Source organism: Plecotus auritus (genome assembly GCF_963455305.1).
Source record: "Plecotus auritus genome assembly, chromosome: 3".
In the NCBI taxonomy this organism is placed as follows: Eukaryota; Metazoa; Chordata; class Mammalia; order Chiroptera; family Vespertilionidae; genus Plecotus; species Plecotus auritus.
In genome coordinates this window covers 122,650,813-122,665,934 of record NC_137772.1, presented here as the reverse complement: position 1 = coordinate 122,665,934, position 15,122 = coordinate 122,650,813, and the positions used below count along the sequence as shown (strand labels likewise).

The following is a 15,122-nucleotide window of genomic DNA, read 5'->3' as shown; positions in this document are numbered from 1 at the left end:
TTTCTTTCTTACAGAGAAGGGATTTTTACATGATTATCTGTGCAATCGTAGCAATTAGGTGAGCCCCCTCTCATTTGTGTTCCTACTACTCACTCATTCATCAGTGCTAGGTGCTACATTAGAGTTATGATCTTACTAGTGAAATCTAACCTTTGCTTCAGAGAGCACTATAAAATCTTACCGTGTGTGTTCTCATTCTGAATATTAATGTGATTTTAAAGTACCAAAGAATAGAATTTGTTCTGACCCTGAATTTTGTTTAAATTTTTAAGATCAGCCACATTATCACTTTCATTATTGTTTTTGAAAAACACACTGTAGATTACCTTCTGTTCTGCCTCCCCACAGTTTAAGAAATATAGCATTACAAATACAACTCTGGCCCCCCTGTACTCTTCCCCAGTTTTTCCTTACCTCCTCACAAAGTTAACTACTGTCTTCAGTTTAGTGTTTTCTTTCCCTCTAACATCTATATTCCTTTTTTGTTGTTTGTTTCTAAGAAAAAGCTAATATGGTTTCTACTTACTTTTGTGTAAGTTGACAGAGTAATTTAGTCTGCATGTTGTGTACCAGCATAAGAATAGACAGACCAACCTATACTAATAAAAGGGTAATATGATAAGTAGACTGGGCATCTTCCAGACATCCTTCCAGACAAAGCCATGGTGGCAGGGGCCAAGGCAGAGGCGGTTAGGGGTGATCAGGCCGGCAGAGGAAGGCAGTTAGGGGTGATCAGGCTGTCAGGGGAGGGCCGTTAGGGGCGATCAGGCCGGCAGGGGAGGGCAATTAGGGACGATCAGGCCGGCAGGGGAGGGCAGTTAGGGGGCAATCAGGCTGGCAGGGGAGGACAGTTAGGGGGCGATCAGGCTGGCAGGCAGAGGCAGTTAGGGACGATCAGGCCAGCAGGGCAGAGGTGGTTAGGGGCAATCAGGCAGGCAGGCAAGCAAGTGGTTAGGAGCCAGCAGTCCCAGATTGGAGAGGGTGCAGGCCTGGCTGACGGGACCGCCCCAGGCCCCCTGAACGAATTTCATGCACCAGGCCTCTAATAGAACAGAATAACCCAGATCAGGACCCTCTCCTTTTGGTTACTTGATACTGTTAGGGAGGCAGTGATGCAGATACGTAGGAAAGAAAAGGCATCAATTGGTTCTTGATACAGGGGAAAGTTGGATCACTACTTGACACCATAATCAGAAAGAAACTTCAGATGTTTAGAGAGCTAAACTTGAAAAGCGGGATTGTAAAACTTTGGAAAAAAATATAGATGAATATCTTATTATTCATTGGGGAAGCATTTCTTAAATAAGATACATAAAAGATTGGTAGGTGTGATTACATTAAAGTTTAAAGCATCTGGTAAAAGATAGAGCAAAGAAACAATGTCCAGCATATCTTATAAAGAACTCTTGTACATTAGTTAAAAAAGACTCCCTATAGAAAAGTGATCAGAAGACGTTAATGAACAATTAATAGAAGAAAAAACTTGAATCCTTAGACAGCAAAAGTCACTGAAAGATTTGCATCATGGCAAATGAAGATAGTTGGGTAGGAGTTGGTGTTAGGTTATTAAAGGCAAAGAAAAACCACAACTAATTTAGGCAGGAGGTTATAAAAATTGGAATTAGTCACTGGTATTATGTGTTCTATAGTAGTTTGCTTTATATTTCATTTCCATAAAATTTATAAAATCAAAAGGAAAATAATTAAGATAAATTTAGAAGCTATAGAAATTAACCTAAAATGATCTTTGACCACACAACTTATTTAAGAATGTGTTTTTAGCTTTTTTGTATTTTGATTCATTGAGAACTTTGTGTATTTTTATATCTGAAGATTCTATGTTGTCATTATGAAAAGTAAATGATTTACTTTTTCAATTTATCTTTAGTTACAATAGAGTAAGTATTTAAAGGCTGAGAACTAATTACAGACTCATGCTACACGGCATACTGTTTACACGTGTGGTGTTACATATGTTCATTTTAGGAGGTTGATTTGTATTTATTTCTATTTATAAAAATATTTTGTTTTGCCTGGCTGGTGTTGCTCAGTGGTTGAGCGTCGACCTATGAACCAGGGGGGTTCACGGTTCGATTCCCAGTCAGGGCCCATGCCCAGGTTTTGGGCTTGATCCCCAGTGTGGGGCATGCCAGAGGCAGCTGATCAATGATTCTCTCTCATCATTGATGTTTCTATCTCTCTTGCCCTCTCCCTTCCTCTCTGAAATCAATTTAAAAAATTTTGTTTTGACTTTATGTTTTTGTGCAAAAATAGCAGCAGGACTATACACAAAGGTGACTATTAATATAACCTTTATAACTTCTGATATTTATAGATTATGTTTAGGCAATAACAGCTATTACTGTTCTGCCTTTTGGTCTTGCTAAGGAGAGTCCTCCAGATGTGGTTCCAGGCTGAGAGGAGAACTAGATGTAAGACTGTCCCAGGGGAGAGAGGGGATGGAAGAACTCAGATATTTTTCTAGCATCTAAGCTCCCCTGAGGACAAGCAGGAGAAAAACCCATTGGAGAAGGAGATTTAGGGGAGAATGTAAATCCTGTTTAACTTGCTTGCTGATCTTCACACTGGAAGACAGTATTCATGGTTCAGTTTTTGTTTCAATGACAACAAAATTCAGATCTTTGCTAGTCTTTTTTTTTTTTTTTAATGCTTTTATTGATTTTGGGAGAGAGAGGAAGGGAGAAGAATAGAGAAATAGAAACATCAATGAGAGAAGATCATCATTGATCAGCTGCTTCCTGTGTACACTCCTACTGGGGATTGAGCCTGCAACCCCGGGCATGTGCCCCGACTGGGAATCGAACCAGCAGCCTCTTTGGTTCCTGGGTCTAACGTCAGAAGAGTGGTCAGTAAGGAGATTTGAGACAGTCCTTTTACCCATGTGTGTCATGCTCTTGCCACATGGAGAACAAGGGAGTCAGAATAGAAATGGCTTAATGCTTTTGTCCAACTCTGACATTATTCTACCATGGTTTACCAGTTATATTATTTTTAATATCTGTAGCAAACCATTGACATGTGTTTATTTTGTTTTCATAATACTCTAGAGTAATTATAGCTCTGAGGAATTTTTTCTTCCTGAGAAAAGCTAAGGCCATTTGAGAAGGTAGTGTGGATCTTTTGTGTCTTGCTTTAAGGAGTTTTCACACATGTCCACCAAGAAAAATGAAAGAGACTGAAGTGATAATTAAATCTTTATTACGGGCTTTTTTTAATGTTTTTATTTTTTGGTTAATCCTCACCTGAGGATATTTTTTCCATTGACTTTTTAGAGAGATGGAGAGGTGGGGAGAGAGAGAGAGAGAGAAAGAAATAGCAACATCAATATGAGAGACACACATTGATTGGTTGTCTCCTGCACATGCCCCTGGCCGGGGATTGAACCTGCAACCATGGTACATGCCCTTGACCCCGAATCAAACCTGAGACCCTTAAGTGCTGGGGCTAACGCTCTAACCATAGAGCAATACCAGCAAGGCTATTATGGACATTTTTTTTTTTTTTTTTTAGAAAAATGCTTTAAAAAATTCCCCTTGCTCAACTGTGAATAGCATACTCTCACATGTGGATATGAATATATGCCAGAGTATGTTATTCACAGTTGGGCCAGGTATAGTGAGAGAAGACAACAGGTTTATAATTTGGATTTACCGTTTTGGTTCATTATGAGCAATCATTTTTTTCTTTTTGAAGGTGACATGGAAAGCCCCGTGATTGCATTTCCCCTGCTCCTAAGAATAGAAGCCCGCGTTGAAAAGCTCTTCACGTACTCTTTTTCTTGGAATTTTGAATGTTCACAGTGTGGACACAAGTATCAAAACAGGTTCGTTTTTCTATTTTTAAAAATGGATTCATTCTATTGAAAATGTTTTTAAGCAACCAAATTTGAATAAAGCTTGTTTCCACTTACAACACCTCTTTCTCTATGGCTGCTTCTACCCTTGATAAAACTTCCCACCCTATCTTGAAGTCTCTCCACCATTAAGGTTAAAAGGAAGAATTTGAGCCCCAGAACTGCAATTTGCTTGCTTCTTTAAACTGGAAGAAAACCCATGGTTTGATAGATTACCAGTGGGAGTTTGCTTAAGGTTTTCATTGGTGAGTGGGACAAATGGGAAAAGTAGAACCATCCTCTCCAGTCCTTTGTGAATTCCCTGCTGAGTAATATTACCTCTCAGAACCCCTTGAAACTGTGTTTTTGTTTACTCTTCTGATAGAGACCAGGTTTTTGTTTATGTTTTTAATATCATGGAAACTTATTTTGGTCTCCCAGAGTCTGGCAGCAGCTCTCAGAGGTAGCAGGTGCTTTCCTGTACCTAGCCTTAGTCCCTGAAAGACCAGCTAGCCCCCAGAATCCTCCATGTACTCTGTCAGCTATACTTTGCACTTCCTTGCCACCTATTGGAGGGGTCGTGGTTGGTGTACATGGCCCTGCGATTAGTACTTATGAGGAGGCTGGAGAAGAAAGCAACTGCAGGATTCTTTTGCTTCCACACACCTACCACATAATGCAGGAGGTTAGGTTTTAGAAGAGGTGTTATAGGGAGAGAAAGTTTCCATCAGACAGGATACCCTCACTTTGTCAATATATGAGAAAGTTGCTAGCTGAAGGTTGAAAAGATTACCAAACTGGTTCTGTTAGTCATTTATTCAAAAATTTTTAATAGAGATAAATCCTTTTCTCATTTCTTAAACACACCTACTTAGTAAATTAGAAAATTTGAAGTCTTTCGAAATTATTTGTTAAAATGTGAGAAGAAAATGTTACTGAGATGTTTATTATCTAAATCAAGCTTATCCTATATAATAAAAGGCTAATATGCTAAGTATCCGGTTGTCCATTAAACCAAAGGGTAATATGCTAATGTATGCTAAGGCCGCTCAACCGCTTGCTATGACGTGCACGACCACCAGGGGGCAGATGCTCTGACCGGTAGGTTAGCTTGCTGCTGGGGTCTGGCTGATCCAGACTGAGTGAGACGGGCTGGACACTCCCTGGATCCCTCCTGCGGTCCCTCTCTGGCTGGCCAACCTCTGCGTCCCTCCCCGGCCCTGATCATGCACCGGTGGGCTCCCTTGCCCTGGCTTGCGCCCTCTCGCAATCTGGGACCCCTTGGGGGATGTCGGAGAGCCGGTTTCGGCCCAGTCCTGCTCAACACAGGAGCTACCCCCTGATGGTCAGTGAGCTCCCACAGGGGGAGCGCCACTTAGCCCGAAGCTGGGCTCACGGCTGGTGAGCACAGCGGCATTGGTGGAAGCCTCTCTTGCCTCCGCGGAAGCACTAAGGATGTCCAACTGCTGGCTTAGGTCCGCTCCCAGACATCCTCCAAGGGCTCCTGGATTGTGAGCAGGCGCAGGCCAGGCTGAGGGACCCCCCCCACCAAGTGCACGAATTTCGTGCACTGGGCCTCTAGTTTTTTTATATATTTCAGGATCAGTTGAGAGTAAAGTCTGTGAGAGAATGATCTAGGGCCGTGGTCGGCAAATTGCGGCTCGCGAGCCACAGGCGGCTCTTTGGCCCCTTGAGTATGGCTCTTCCACAAAATACCACGACCTGGGTGAGTCTATTTTGAAGAAGTGGCGTTAGAAGAAGTTTAAAAAAATTTGGCTCTCAAAAGAAATTTCAATCGTTGTACTGTTGATATTTGGCTCTGTTGACTAATGAGTTTGCCGACCACTGATCTAGGGAATGCAAGCTACAGAACCAGAAAACTTATTTTTTTTTTTAACCAGTTAGCTCGAAAGTACTAGAATAGAATAAGAATTTCACTCATACCTAGGACTTACATAATTTTGTGTAAGTGAATGAGTATGAGAACAAATATTTGTTTCCTGATCTTCTATCATTGATTTATATAAATTATCTGATTTTCTTCCCATGTGGCAAATGTGGAAAGTGAAGCTCAAAAGCGGTTATTTAAACAGATGTCCAAGGGGACACACTAGTAAGTGGTAGAATTCAGGCTTAAGTTTTCTGGCCTCTGAGACTTTCTTGCTCACTGTGGCAAACTCCCTAATCACAACCTGGATTTTACATAATATAAACAAGCTTGATGATTAAAATCAGCTCAATTCTAGCTTTTCTAAAATCTGTATCTCAGTTTAACAGTTTTTCATTGAATATATTCTGTGTGCCAGGAACTCAACTTGGCCTGGCCAAATTCAGACTAGTTAGGCAGTGGTTGGCAAACTCATTAGTCAACAGAGCCAAATATCAACAGTACAACGATTGAAATTTTTCTTTTGAGAGCCAAATTTTTTAAACTTAAACTTCTTCTAATGCCACTTCTTCAAAATAGACTCGCCCAGGCCGTGGTATTTTGTGGAAGAGCCACTCTCAAGGGGCCAAAGAGCCGCATGTGGCTCGTGAGCCGCGGTTTGCCGACTACTGAGTTAGGGAGATAACAGGTAAACATGTAAGAGAGGGTCAGTGACTTCATAATTACTTTGAGCTGTTGGCTGCTTTAAGTTACTTTGAATATGTGGTGATAAATGCATTTGGCAGTGTATAGAGAAAACTGAGATTTCAAGGGAAAGAAGCCACTTTGCTCTGCTTTTCTTAATTCCTTTGTTCTAAAAATAAAAGTAGACCCCTAGCCAGTTTGGCTCAGTGGATAGAGCCTCGGCCTGAGGATTGAAGGGTCCTGGGTTCAGTTCCAGCCAGGGCACATGCCCGGGTTACGAGCTTGATCCCCAGTGTGGGGCATGCAGGAGGCAACCAATCAATGATTCTCTCTCATCATTGATGTTTCTATCTCTCTCTCCCTCTCCCTTCCTCTCTGAAATCAATAAAATATATATACACACACGCACACACACATATATATATATATATATATATATATATTTTTTTTTTTTAAAGTAGATATAGAGGAAAAGCTAAAGTGAAATGGTATTTCATGAAATAAATTTTAACATATATGGGTTAAAACTTACACTTAATCTGCTGGAAGAATATCCTGTTTTTAGTGCTGGTTTAAGAGCTTTAACTTCATTTAGAAGGTATGTTCTGGTGTTAAACACATGGTCTACCGAGTCACATTCCCTGGATTCCGATCTAGGGTCTGTCATTTACCATGTGATGTGCATTCTGCATTTTACTTTCCTTATCTGTACAATGGGGATAAGAATAACACCTGCTATGGGGGTTGTTTGAAAGAGGAGTGCTTGGCACAATGCCTTGCCCTGCACATCGTCAGTGCTCAGAAATGTTGGGTGTCATATGGAGCATTAACACTTCTTTGCTGAGACAAATTCTCTTTTATAAACTAAGAAATGAGAGCCTTTATTTAAGTTATCTTTGAGAACCAAAAATTTAGCAGAACTACAGCTGATGCATTTTTTGATCCCTTTATGCTGCTTTGCTTTTAAAGTGTTAGCTTCCCTGAGAGCTGTTGCAGTTTTAACTGCCCGTGCTTATCTTTATCTCACTTGTGATTTATCAGTATTTGTTATTGTTTAGAACAGACGCCGATGTCCCTTAGGTAATAAATAATAGTTCTTTTGAAAACAATTTTTATTAAATCGAATGCAGGTAAGGTGCAGTGTACATCCTTAAAGATCATTGTTTTAGATGCCTATTTGCTCTCAAGTATTCAGGCCGAAGTATACATTTAGAACTTGTATAACCTATGAAAACAAAATTATTTCATAACTAATGTTCTAACTTTTTAAGGATCAAGAAAATTAAGTTACTGTCACATTATTTTTTGGCTGCCAAAAAATACAGTATCGCCCTGAACAGGTGGTTCAGTTGCTTAGAGTGTCGTCCTGTAGATTGGAAGGTTGAAGGTTGTGGGTTATGGGAAGCAACTGATCAATGTTTCTCTCTAAAATCAATAGAAACAATATCCTTGGGTGAGGATTAAAAAAAGAGGAAGAAAATTAAGTTGTATTCCTGATTCTCTATTTAGAAATGCCTCTTTTGTTTTTGGGAGTCACAATCTGATAGCCAGATTGTGAATTTTTTGAGTAAGGGGTGCAGCTCTTATAATACATTTGAGAGCTTAGGACAGTGAGACTCAATTAAGAATGACTGTGTGCTGTGGGTGGGACATTCGGCAATGTCTGGAGGTCCTGGGAGCTGCAGCTGGGGGCTGTTACTGGCATGTAGTGTGCAGAGGTCAAGCATGGCATAGTGCTAAACATCCTGCAGTGCACAGGACAGTCCCCACAACAGAGGAGTGCGCAGTGCAAAAGGTCAGTGGTACTGCTCTTGAGAAACCCTCCCTGTCTCTAACATGTTCTTTTTCTCATAGCTGGAAAACAATAGGTAACTCATGTGGAGAGTCTTCACAAAGTGTTTTACCAGGGTTAGGAAGCAACATCAGCCTATTTATTATATGTTTTGGGGGATAGGTTAAATATGAATAAACAAGTGAAGGAAAGTACCATTTATTTTAATAACTTTCTTTTTTTAATTCTCACCCAAGGATATGTTTTTACTGATTTCTGGGAGGGAGGGAGGAGGGGGGGAGAGAGGGAGGGAGGTCTATGTGAGAAAGAAACATTGATTGGTTGCCTCCTGTATGCACCCTGACAGGGAATTGAACCCGAAACCTTTTGGTGTATGGAAATACACTCCAACCAACTAAGCCACCCGGGCAGTACCTTATATTTTAGACATTGATTTAAATTAACATGAATGAATTTAATGTAAATGAATTTATGCCCCCCCCCCTTTTTTTTTTAGCTGTATGAAGAATCTGGTCACCTTTACAGATCTCGTTCCTGAGTGGCACCCACTTAATGCTGCCCATTTTGGTCCCTGTAGCAATTGCAACAATAAGTCACAAATAAGAAAAATGATATTGAAAAAGTAAGTTAAAATTAATTTACTAGTTTTTAAATAAAACGAAGGTGTATTTACATATTTTTTTAATGTGTAGTATTGAAAGTGATGACTGCAAACTACTTTTCACGGGTTTGAGTTAACACATATTTATGAATCGCCAAAATGCTTTTCTGTTAGGAACTTTGGCCAACAAGCAAGCTGTCTCCTAGGTGAAATGCCACTGAAGAGCGCACTCAGGGTGATTATCTGACCCCGCTGTCCTACTGTCTTTTGTTCTTTTGCCTTTTTCTCCCTTTAAGAATATTAAACATCAATTTTTTTCTCCTCTGCCAAATGCCTGCAGTCACTAGAATTCTGCCATTTCCTTAATCTAATTTCAAGAACTCGTGATTCAGAGATGAGCTACAGGCTCATCAGTCTGAATTTCCATCACCCAAACCTTGGCCTGCTGATTCCTCATCCTCTTGTAAGCTTTCTGCTGCCCTTAAGCAGATGTCTTATATTTTTCTATTTATTCTCAGTGGGAGGACTGGTCAGAATTACCTTTTCCAGTGGCACCAAAAGCCCCTTAAACTCACAGGCTAATTCCATTTTAGGTAGTTTATCTCTTGTCAGTACACTCACACAGGTGTACATCCTCTATAATCTTCATTTTCTGATGCCCTTATCTCTAACTCTACAATCAGAAAATGTTCCCACTAGAAAAAGAATTGGGAAATCAGATGAATGATAATTTAGTGGGTTCACATCTGCTACTTTTCTTTAAGTAACTTGTTTGGGAATTCCATTCAGAGCATGGTGTTAACATAGAGCACCAATTTAGAATCTGATTTAATTTTACTTCACCAACTCTAAAAAAAATTTTTTTTAATCCTCATCCGAGGATATTTTTTCCATTGATTTTTTTCAGAGAGGGTGGAAGGGAGGAAGGAAGGGGAGAGAGAGAGGGAAACTTGACTTAAGAAAGACACATCAATTGCTTGCCTCCTGCAAGCGCCCCAGTTAGGGCTGGGGCTCAAACCTGCAACCAAGGTATGTATGTACCCCCTTGATTGGGAATCAAACCCGCAACTTTTGGTCCGCAGGCTGACGCTCTAACCACTGAGCAAATAGGCCACAGCTTCACCAACTCTTGAAATGACCATCTTATTTTCATTATTGCCATGATCTTTAGGAGTCTGGTCATACACTATCCTGGATTGTCATCTGAAAAGCATATTTATTTAAATTTCAATTTTAACATTGTTTTTTTTTTTAACTGTTTATAAAAGATAGATGAGTGGCATGAAGAGAAATAAGACATTTCTGTTTTATGCTTGTAGAGCTTATTAAAGTGTCTGATAAAATTATTTTGAGACTTTTTAAAGTCTCTCTTTTTCCTACAAAACTTTGGATGGAATACTGATATATTAAATAGGTAAAATTATGTTTCTTAATTTTACTTTTCATTGTTTGGTAGAAAATGCTTTATTATTTTTATGAGATCCCCTTGAACTACCTCCAAAGAACATGTTTGAAAACCCTTGTTGAACTGTTGAAATTTTCTAAAGATATATTTTCTTGTTTACCATTAACATGAACCAATTCTAAATATTTGAATTACACCTGATTTTACTCAGAATTTTTATTTTTGTTAATCTGAAATAGTTCAATGATGTAATATATCTAAAATGTAATGAGGTTTTAAAATTACATTTGCAGACTTTTTTTCTGCCTAAAATCTACATTATTATAGTTCAGAAGTAATAAATTTACATTTTCTAAAATATGAATTATTATATTATGTTAGTTGGGGTGAAAGTTAAAAACTTATACTCCAGGCCATTAGCACAAGACCATGGCTGCTCTGTGTGGGTCAGAGACTCGGTGTCCTCTGCTGTCTTTGGTAGCAGAGCAGGGCAGATAGCACAGTCCCTGTGTGCTTCCTTTCTCTCTTTTTCTGTTTTCTCTTCTCTTTGTGAGGGTTGATCCTTATAGTAGGAGTTGTTGAACCTCATCATGTTAGGGAGGTGAATGCAAATGGATCTTAGCTTGAACTCTCCTGGTTCCAATTCCGTTAACCCTCCCCATCCAATTTTCTTATGCTTAACTCAGAATCTGACTTGCTCTCCTCAACTCTGAGCATCATCTTTGATACTCCAAGCACGTGGATAGGAAGGAGCCTGAGAACAAAATCTGTTGCTACCTAAGGGTAAACTTTACTCTCACCTGAGAGACTGGAAATGAGACAAGCTGAAATTATGGGGAGGAGAATACTCTTGTAGGGACACTAGAGTCTAGTGCAGTGGTCGGCAAACTCCTTAGTCAACAGAGCCAAATATCAACAGTACAACGATTGAAATTTCTTTTGAGAGCCAAATTTTTTAAACTTCTTCTAACGCCACTTCTTCAAAATAGACTCACCCAGGCCGTGGTATTTTGTGGAAGAGCCACACTCAAGGGGCCAAAGAGCCGCATGTGGCTCGTGAGCCGTGGTTTGCCGACCACTGGTCTAGTGGAACCCCAAGAAAAATAAACTGGAAAAAGGGGAGGAGGCATATACTTTATTTTATTGACTCCAAGATGCCATCATTTATAAGTTGTACTGTTTTTTAAATATGCCATTAAGAAAGAAATGCTGCCTATTTAACATTTCCCATGTGTAAACTCACACTACTGAGATTTCGAAGTCTAGGGATCAACAATAGTAACTAGACTTAGAAGATAACTTGAAAAAGTATCATAAGACCAAGAGAGAACTAAATATTAGTACTTACAGAGTCAGGCAGGTGCCTATAGCCTGCCTTTCCAGCTGTGAGAATGTATCTCTAGTTTTACTGTGGATGGTTGATTCAAAGATACACTCTTCATATTTTAACATACTTGAAATGGGAATACATCTAAATTGTTATAATTTAATTGCAGTATTATTTTATAGTGGTACATTTTACAATCAGTGGCATCTTAGATTGATGAAATAGGTCAATGGGAGTTGAGCGTTATGGATAGTTTTGCAGGACTTTTTAATTGTAGGTACTTAAATTTTGGAGGTTTCATTATTTTCTAACCATGATTGACAACAGATAATTTACAAATTGTCCTTGTCAGTCTGAATAATTGGTATTTTAGACATTGATTCAAGTACTTTTTCAACTGAAAAATTTTTATAAACTATGTTTTGACAGCTGTTTTTTAAATATTTCTCAAATTTTTCTTAAATCCTGAGAACTTTGTTAAATTTAGTTACTTGAGGCTCATCTTGAGTTCTGTTTTCTGGCTAGCCATGTTTTTGTAATGATGTATTTTTGATATGCATATCTTGACAAATATAGTAGATTAACCAGTATCTTGTATTTTCTTCTACTTAGTTACAAATTAAACTTTTCCTAAATGGAGATTTTAATTTCATGGGCCTCTGTACTTCCTGAGATAACGAAGATGTTAGCATGTTGGGGTTTTTAAATGTTTATTTGAACATCTTGGGCTTGTTACTTTGTTTTACATATCACCTATCCCCTCTAACAAAAGCAGTTATTTGGGTACTTGATGCCAAGAAAATTCCAGTAGGTCTGGATTTTTCCTTTGATTCTACAAAGTAGTTACCAAGAGATCATCTCCTTCTCCCTTCTTTTCTTCTTCCTCTTCTTCTTCTTCCTCTTCTGCCTCCTCTTCTTCCTCTTCCCCCTCTTCTTCTTCCTCTTCCTCCTCTACCTTCTTCCTCCTCTTCCCTCCCTGGCCTCACTCCTCCTCCTCTTCCTCCAGAATCATTGTCTTCTACCAGGATCAAGGTTATAGCCTGGGCATATGCCCTGACTGGGAATCGAGCCAGCAACTTTTTGATACACAGGACTATGCCCAATCAACTGAGCCACACTGGCCAGGGCCCAAGAGATCTTTAAGCTGAAGCAGCACCACGGTTTACAGAGCAATTTTTGTTTAATGGTCTGTGGCCTTATTGCATAATAGCTTCCAACTGTCAGTGATCCCATTCTGAGAAGGGTTTACACATTACCCATGTCTTAGAGTGCTCCAGTTTTAATGAAGGCTCAAAGAAGAATTAGTGTGGTTTGCCTTGAAAGCACTGTGTGACTTAACTAGCTCCAGACCATCTTTTGTATTACCAGGTACGTTGTTTGATCTCTCTTGCCTTTTTCTCCCACAGAGTGTCTCCCATATTCATGTTGCACTTTGTAGAAGGCTTACCACATAACGACTTGCAACACTACTCATTTCTTTTTGAAGGCTCTCTTTACCAAATAACTTCTGTAATTCAGTACCATGCAAATAATCATTTTATAACGTGGATTTTATGTGTTGATGGTAAGTGCTAAAAAATTTTTTTCTTTTATGATAATACTAGAGGCCCAGTGCAAAAATTCATGCATGGGTGGTTGGTGGGCTGGCCCTGCCCCCAATCGGGGTGTTGGGGGCCGATTGGGGCCTGGGCCAGCCGGGGGAGGGGCCAATCAGGGCCCGGATCGGCTGGTTGGCTGCCGCAGTGCGCGTCATAGCCGCTGGTCGTTCCGCCGTTCCGGTTGCTGGGCATATATATATATATATAAACTAAACTCCATTGTGTGCTGATGGTGTTAAAAAGTTTTTATTTTATGATAATAGATATAGAGTCTAAACTCTATTAAAAGACAAACTTTGCTTTGACTCTTCTTTCTTACTTCTTGCCCTTGCCTTTATTTTTCTGCCCTTTCCTATACCCTGTCACTATGGTTTAGAACCACTCCTAACTTTTCCTTTGCTTATGTCAGCATATTTATGTGCACACATATGCATCAGCATGTTTCTTTTTTAGACAAACAATGAGATCATATACTACCAATGGTTTACAATTTGCTATTTTCCATTTAATACCTTTGTTTTTATTATTTTTTTATTATATGAGTAATATATGTTCAGTATAGAAAAATGGATGGTGGTAATTGTTTCTTTTAGGTATATAACCTTGTATTTGTAAAGAAAATACAACAAAAGATTTTAAATTGAGAATGAACCAAAGGAACAGGTTTCACTTACTTTGTAATTGTTAGTAATATAAATAAAAGTAAACATCTATTTCTGAAACTATTAGACATTACAAACTATGTAGTCTTCTCTCACTGTGAAATAGTTTGCTGAACAGCTTCAGTCAAGGTAAAGCCTTTACTTAAATAAACTTTTTAATAGAAGGATAAATAACACAACTCATGGATTTTGCTAATTTTCCCCTTTCATTTATCTAATGTAGTTTACTCTTGAGTTTTTTCCCTCACAATGTTCACTTTGTCTTAGACAAAACAACTCAGTCCCCTTAAAGTGTTCTATTGGGCTGTTGATATTTTTTATTTTTTTATTTTTTATTGTTTGGATATTGTTTATATTTGACATTTTCCTTCTGGGATGGTTTGGATGGGTGACACTATAATGTGTTATAAAAGTACTTTGCCAACTAAGGCTTGCATTATCAATGTAATTAATTACCTTAAAGTTTTACCCTACTTCAGAATTTGGGGGAAGTTGTTCTCAATAGCAAACAAAAATTAAAAAACCCATTTACTTCAAATTTTTATTGTATTCCAGGGAAGGAAAAAATCCTCTTTAGGTAAAAGAGGTTAGATGGTTTCCAGCCTTGACAGCATATAAAAATCATGGTTAGCTTATTAAAAATGTCTTGGTTCTCCCCTAGACCCAGTGGTCTGTCTCTGGGGATTGGGCCCAAATATTAATCAGGTGTTTCTTATGTGCACATGACCAAGGCAAACAAAAGATTCTCAAAGTTTTAATGGGTATAGATTGTGAAGTAGTGTGTTCAGGTAGTTTATGAGGGTGTACTAGTATTCACATAAACTTAGTGAATGGTTTTGTTTGGGGTGGATTTGTGTGTAGAGGGGGTTAACCTCTTCTCTTATATTCATCATCCCATTCCCTCTTGACAAATGAGAAAACTTAGGTTCAGAAATAAAAAGTAGACACCTAACTTCCCTGTGCTTTTTTTTTTTTTTTTTTTAATATATTTTATTGATTTTTTACAGAGAGGAAGGGAGAGGGATAGAGAGTTAGAAACATCGATGAGAGAGAGACATCGATCAGCTGCCTCCTGCACGCCCCCTACTGGGGATGTGCCCGCAACCCAGGTACATGCCCTTGACCGGAATCGAACCTGGGACCTTTCAGTCCGCAGGCAGACGCTCTATCCACTGAGCCAAACCGGTTAGGGCTGCTTTTTTTTTTTTTTTTTAATTCTTTTTTTTTTTTTAATTTCTTTATTGATTAAGGTATCACATATTTGTCCTCATCCCCCCATTCCCATCCCAAACCCCTCCCCACGCATGTCCCC

General features: G+C 39.0%; 1 protein-coding gene across 8 annotated transcripts in view; it reads left to right on the top strand.

The window, feature by feature from the left end:
* Window positions 1-15,122, top strand: part of USPL1 (ubiquitin specific peptidase like 1) — a 34,724-nt gene that overhangs the window by 16,840 nt on the left and 2,762 nt on the right. For all 8 annotated transcript variants that reach the window (XM_080658515.1, XM_080658514.1, XM_080658518.1 and 5 more), the window contains 3 exons: window positions 3,715-3,844; window positions 8,714-8,839; window positions 12,957-13,114. In XM_080658515.1, the coding sequence (XP_080514641.1) occupies window positions 3,715-3,844; window positions 8,714-8,839; window positions 12,957-13,114 (414 nt within the window). The remainder of the gene's footprint in view (window positions 1-3,714; window positions 3,845-8,713; window positions 8,840-12,956; window positions 13,115-15,122) is intronic.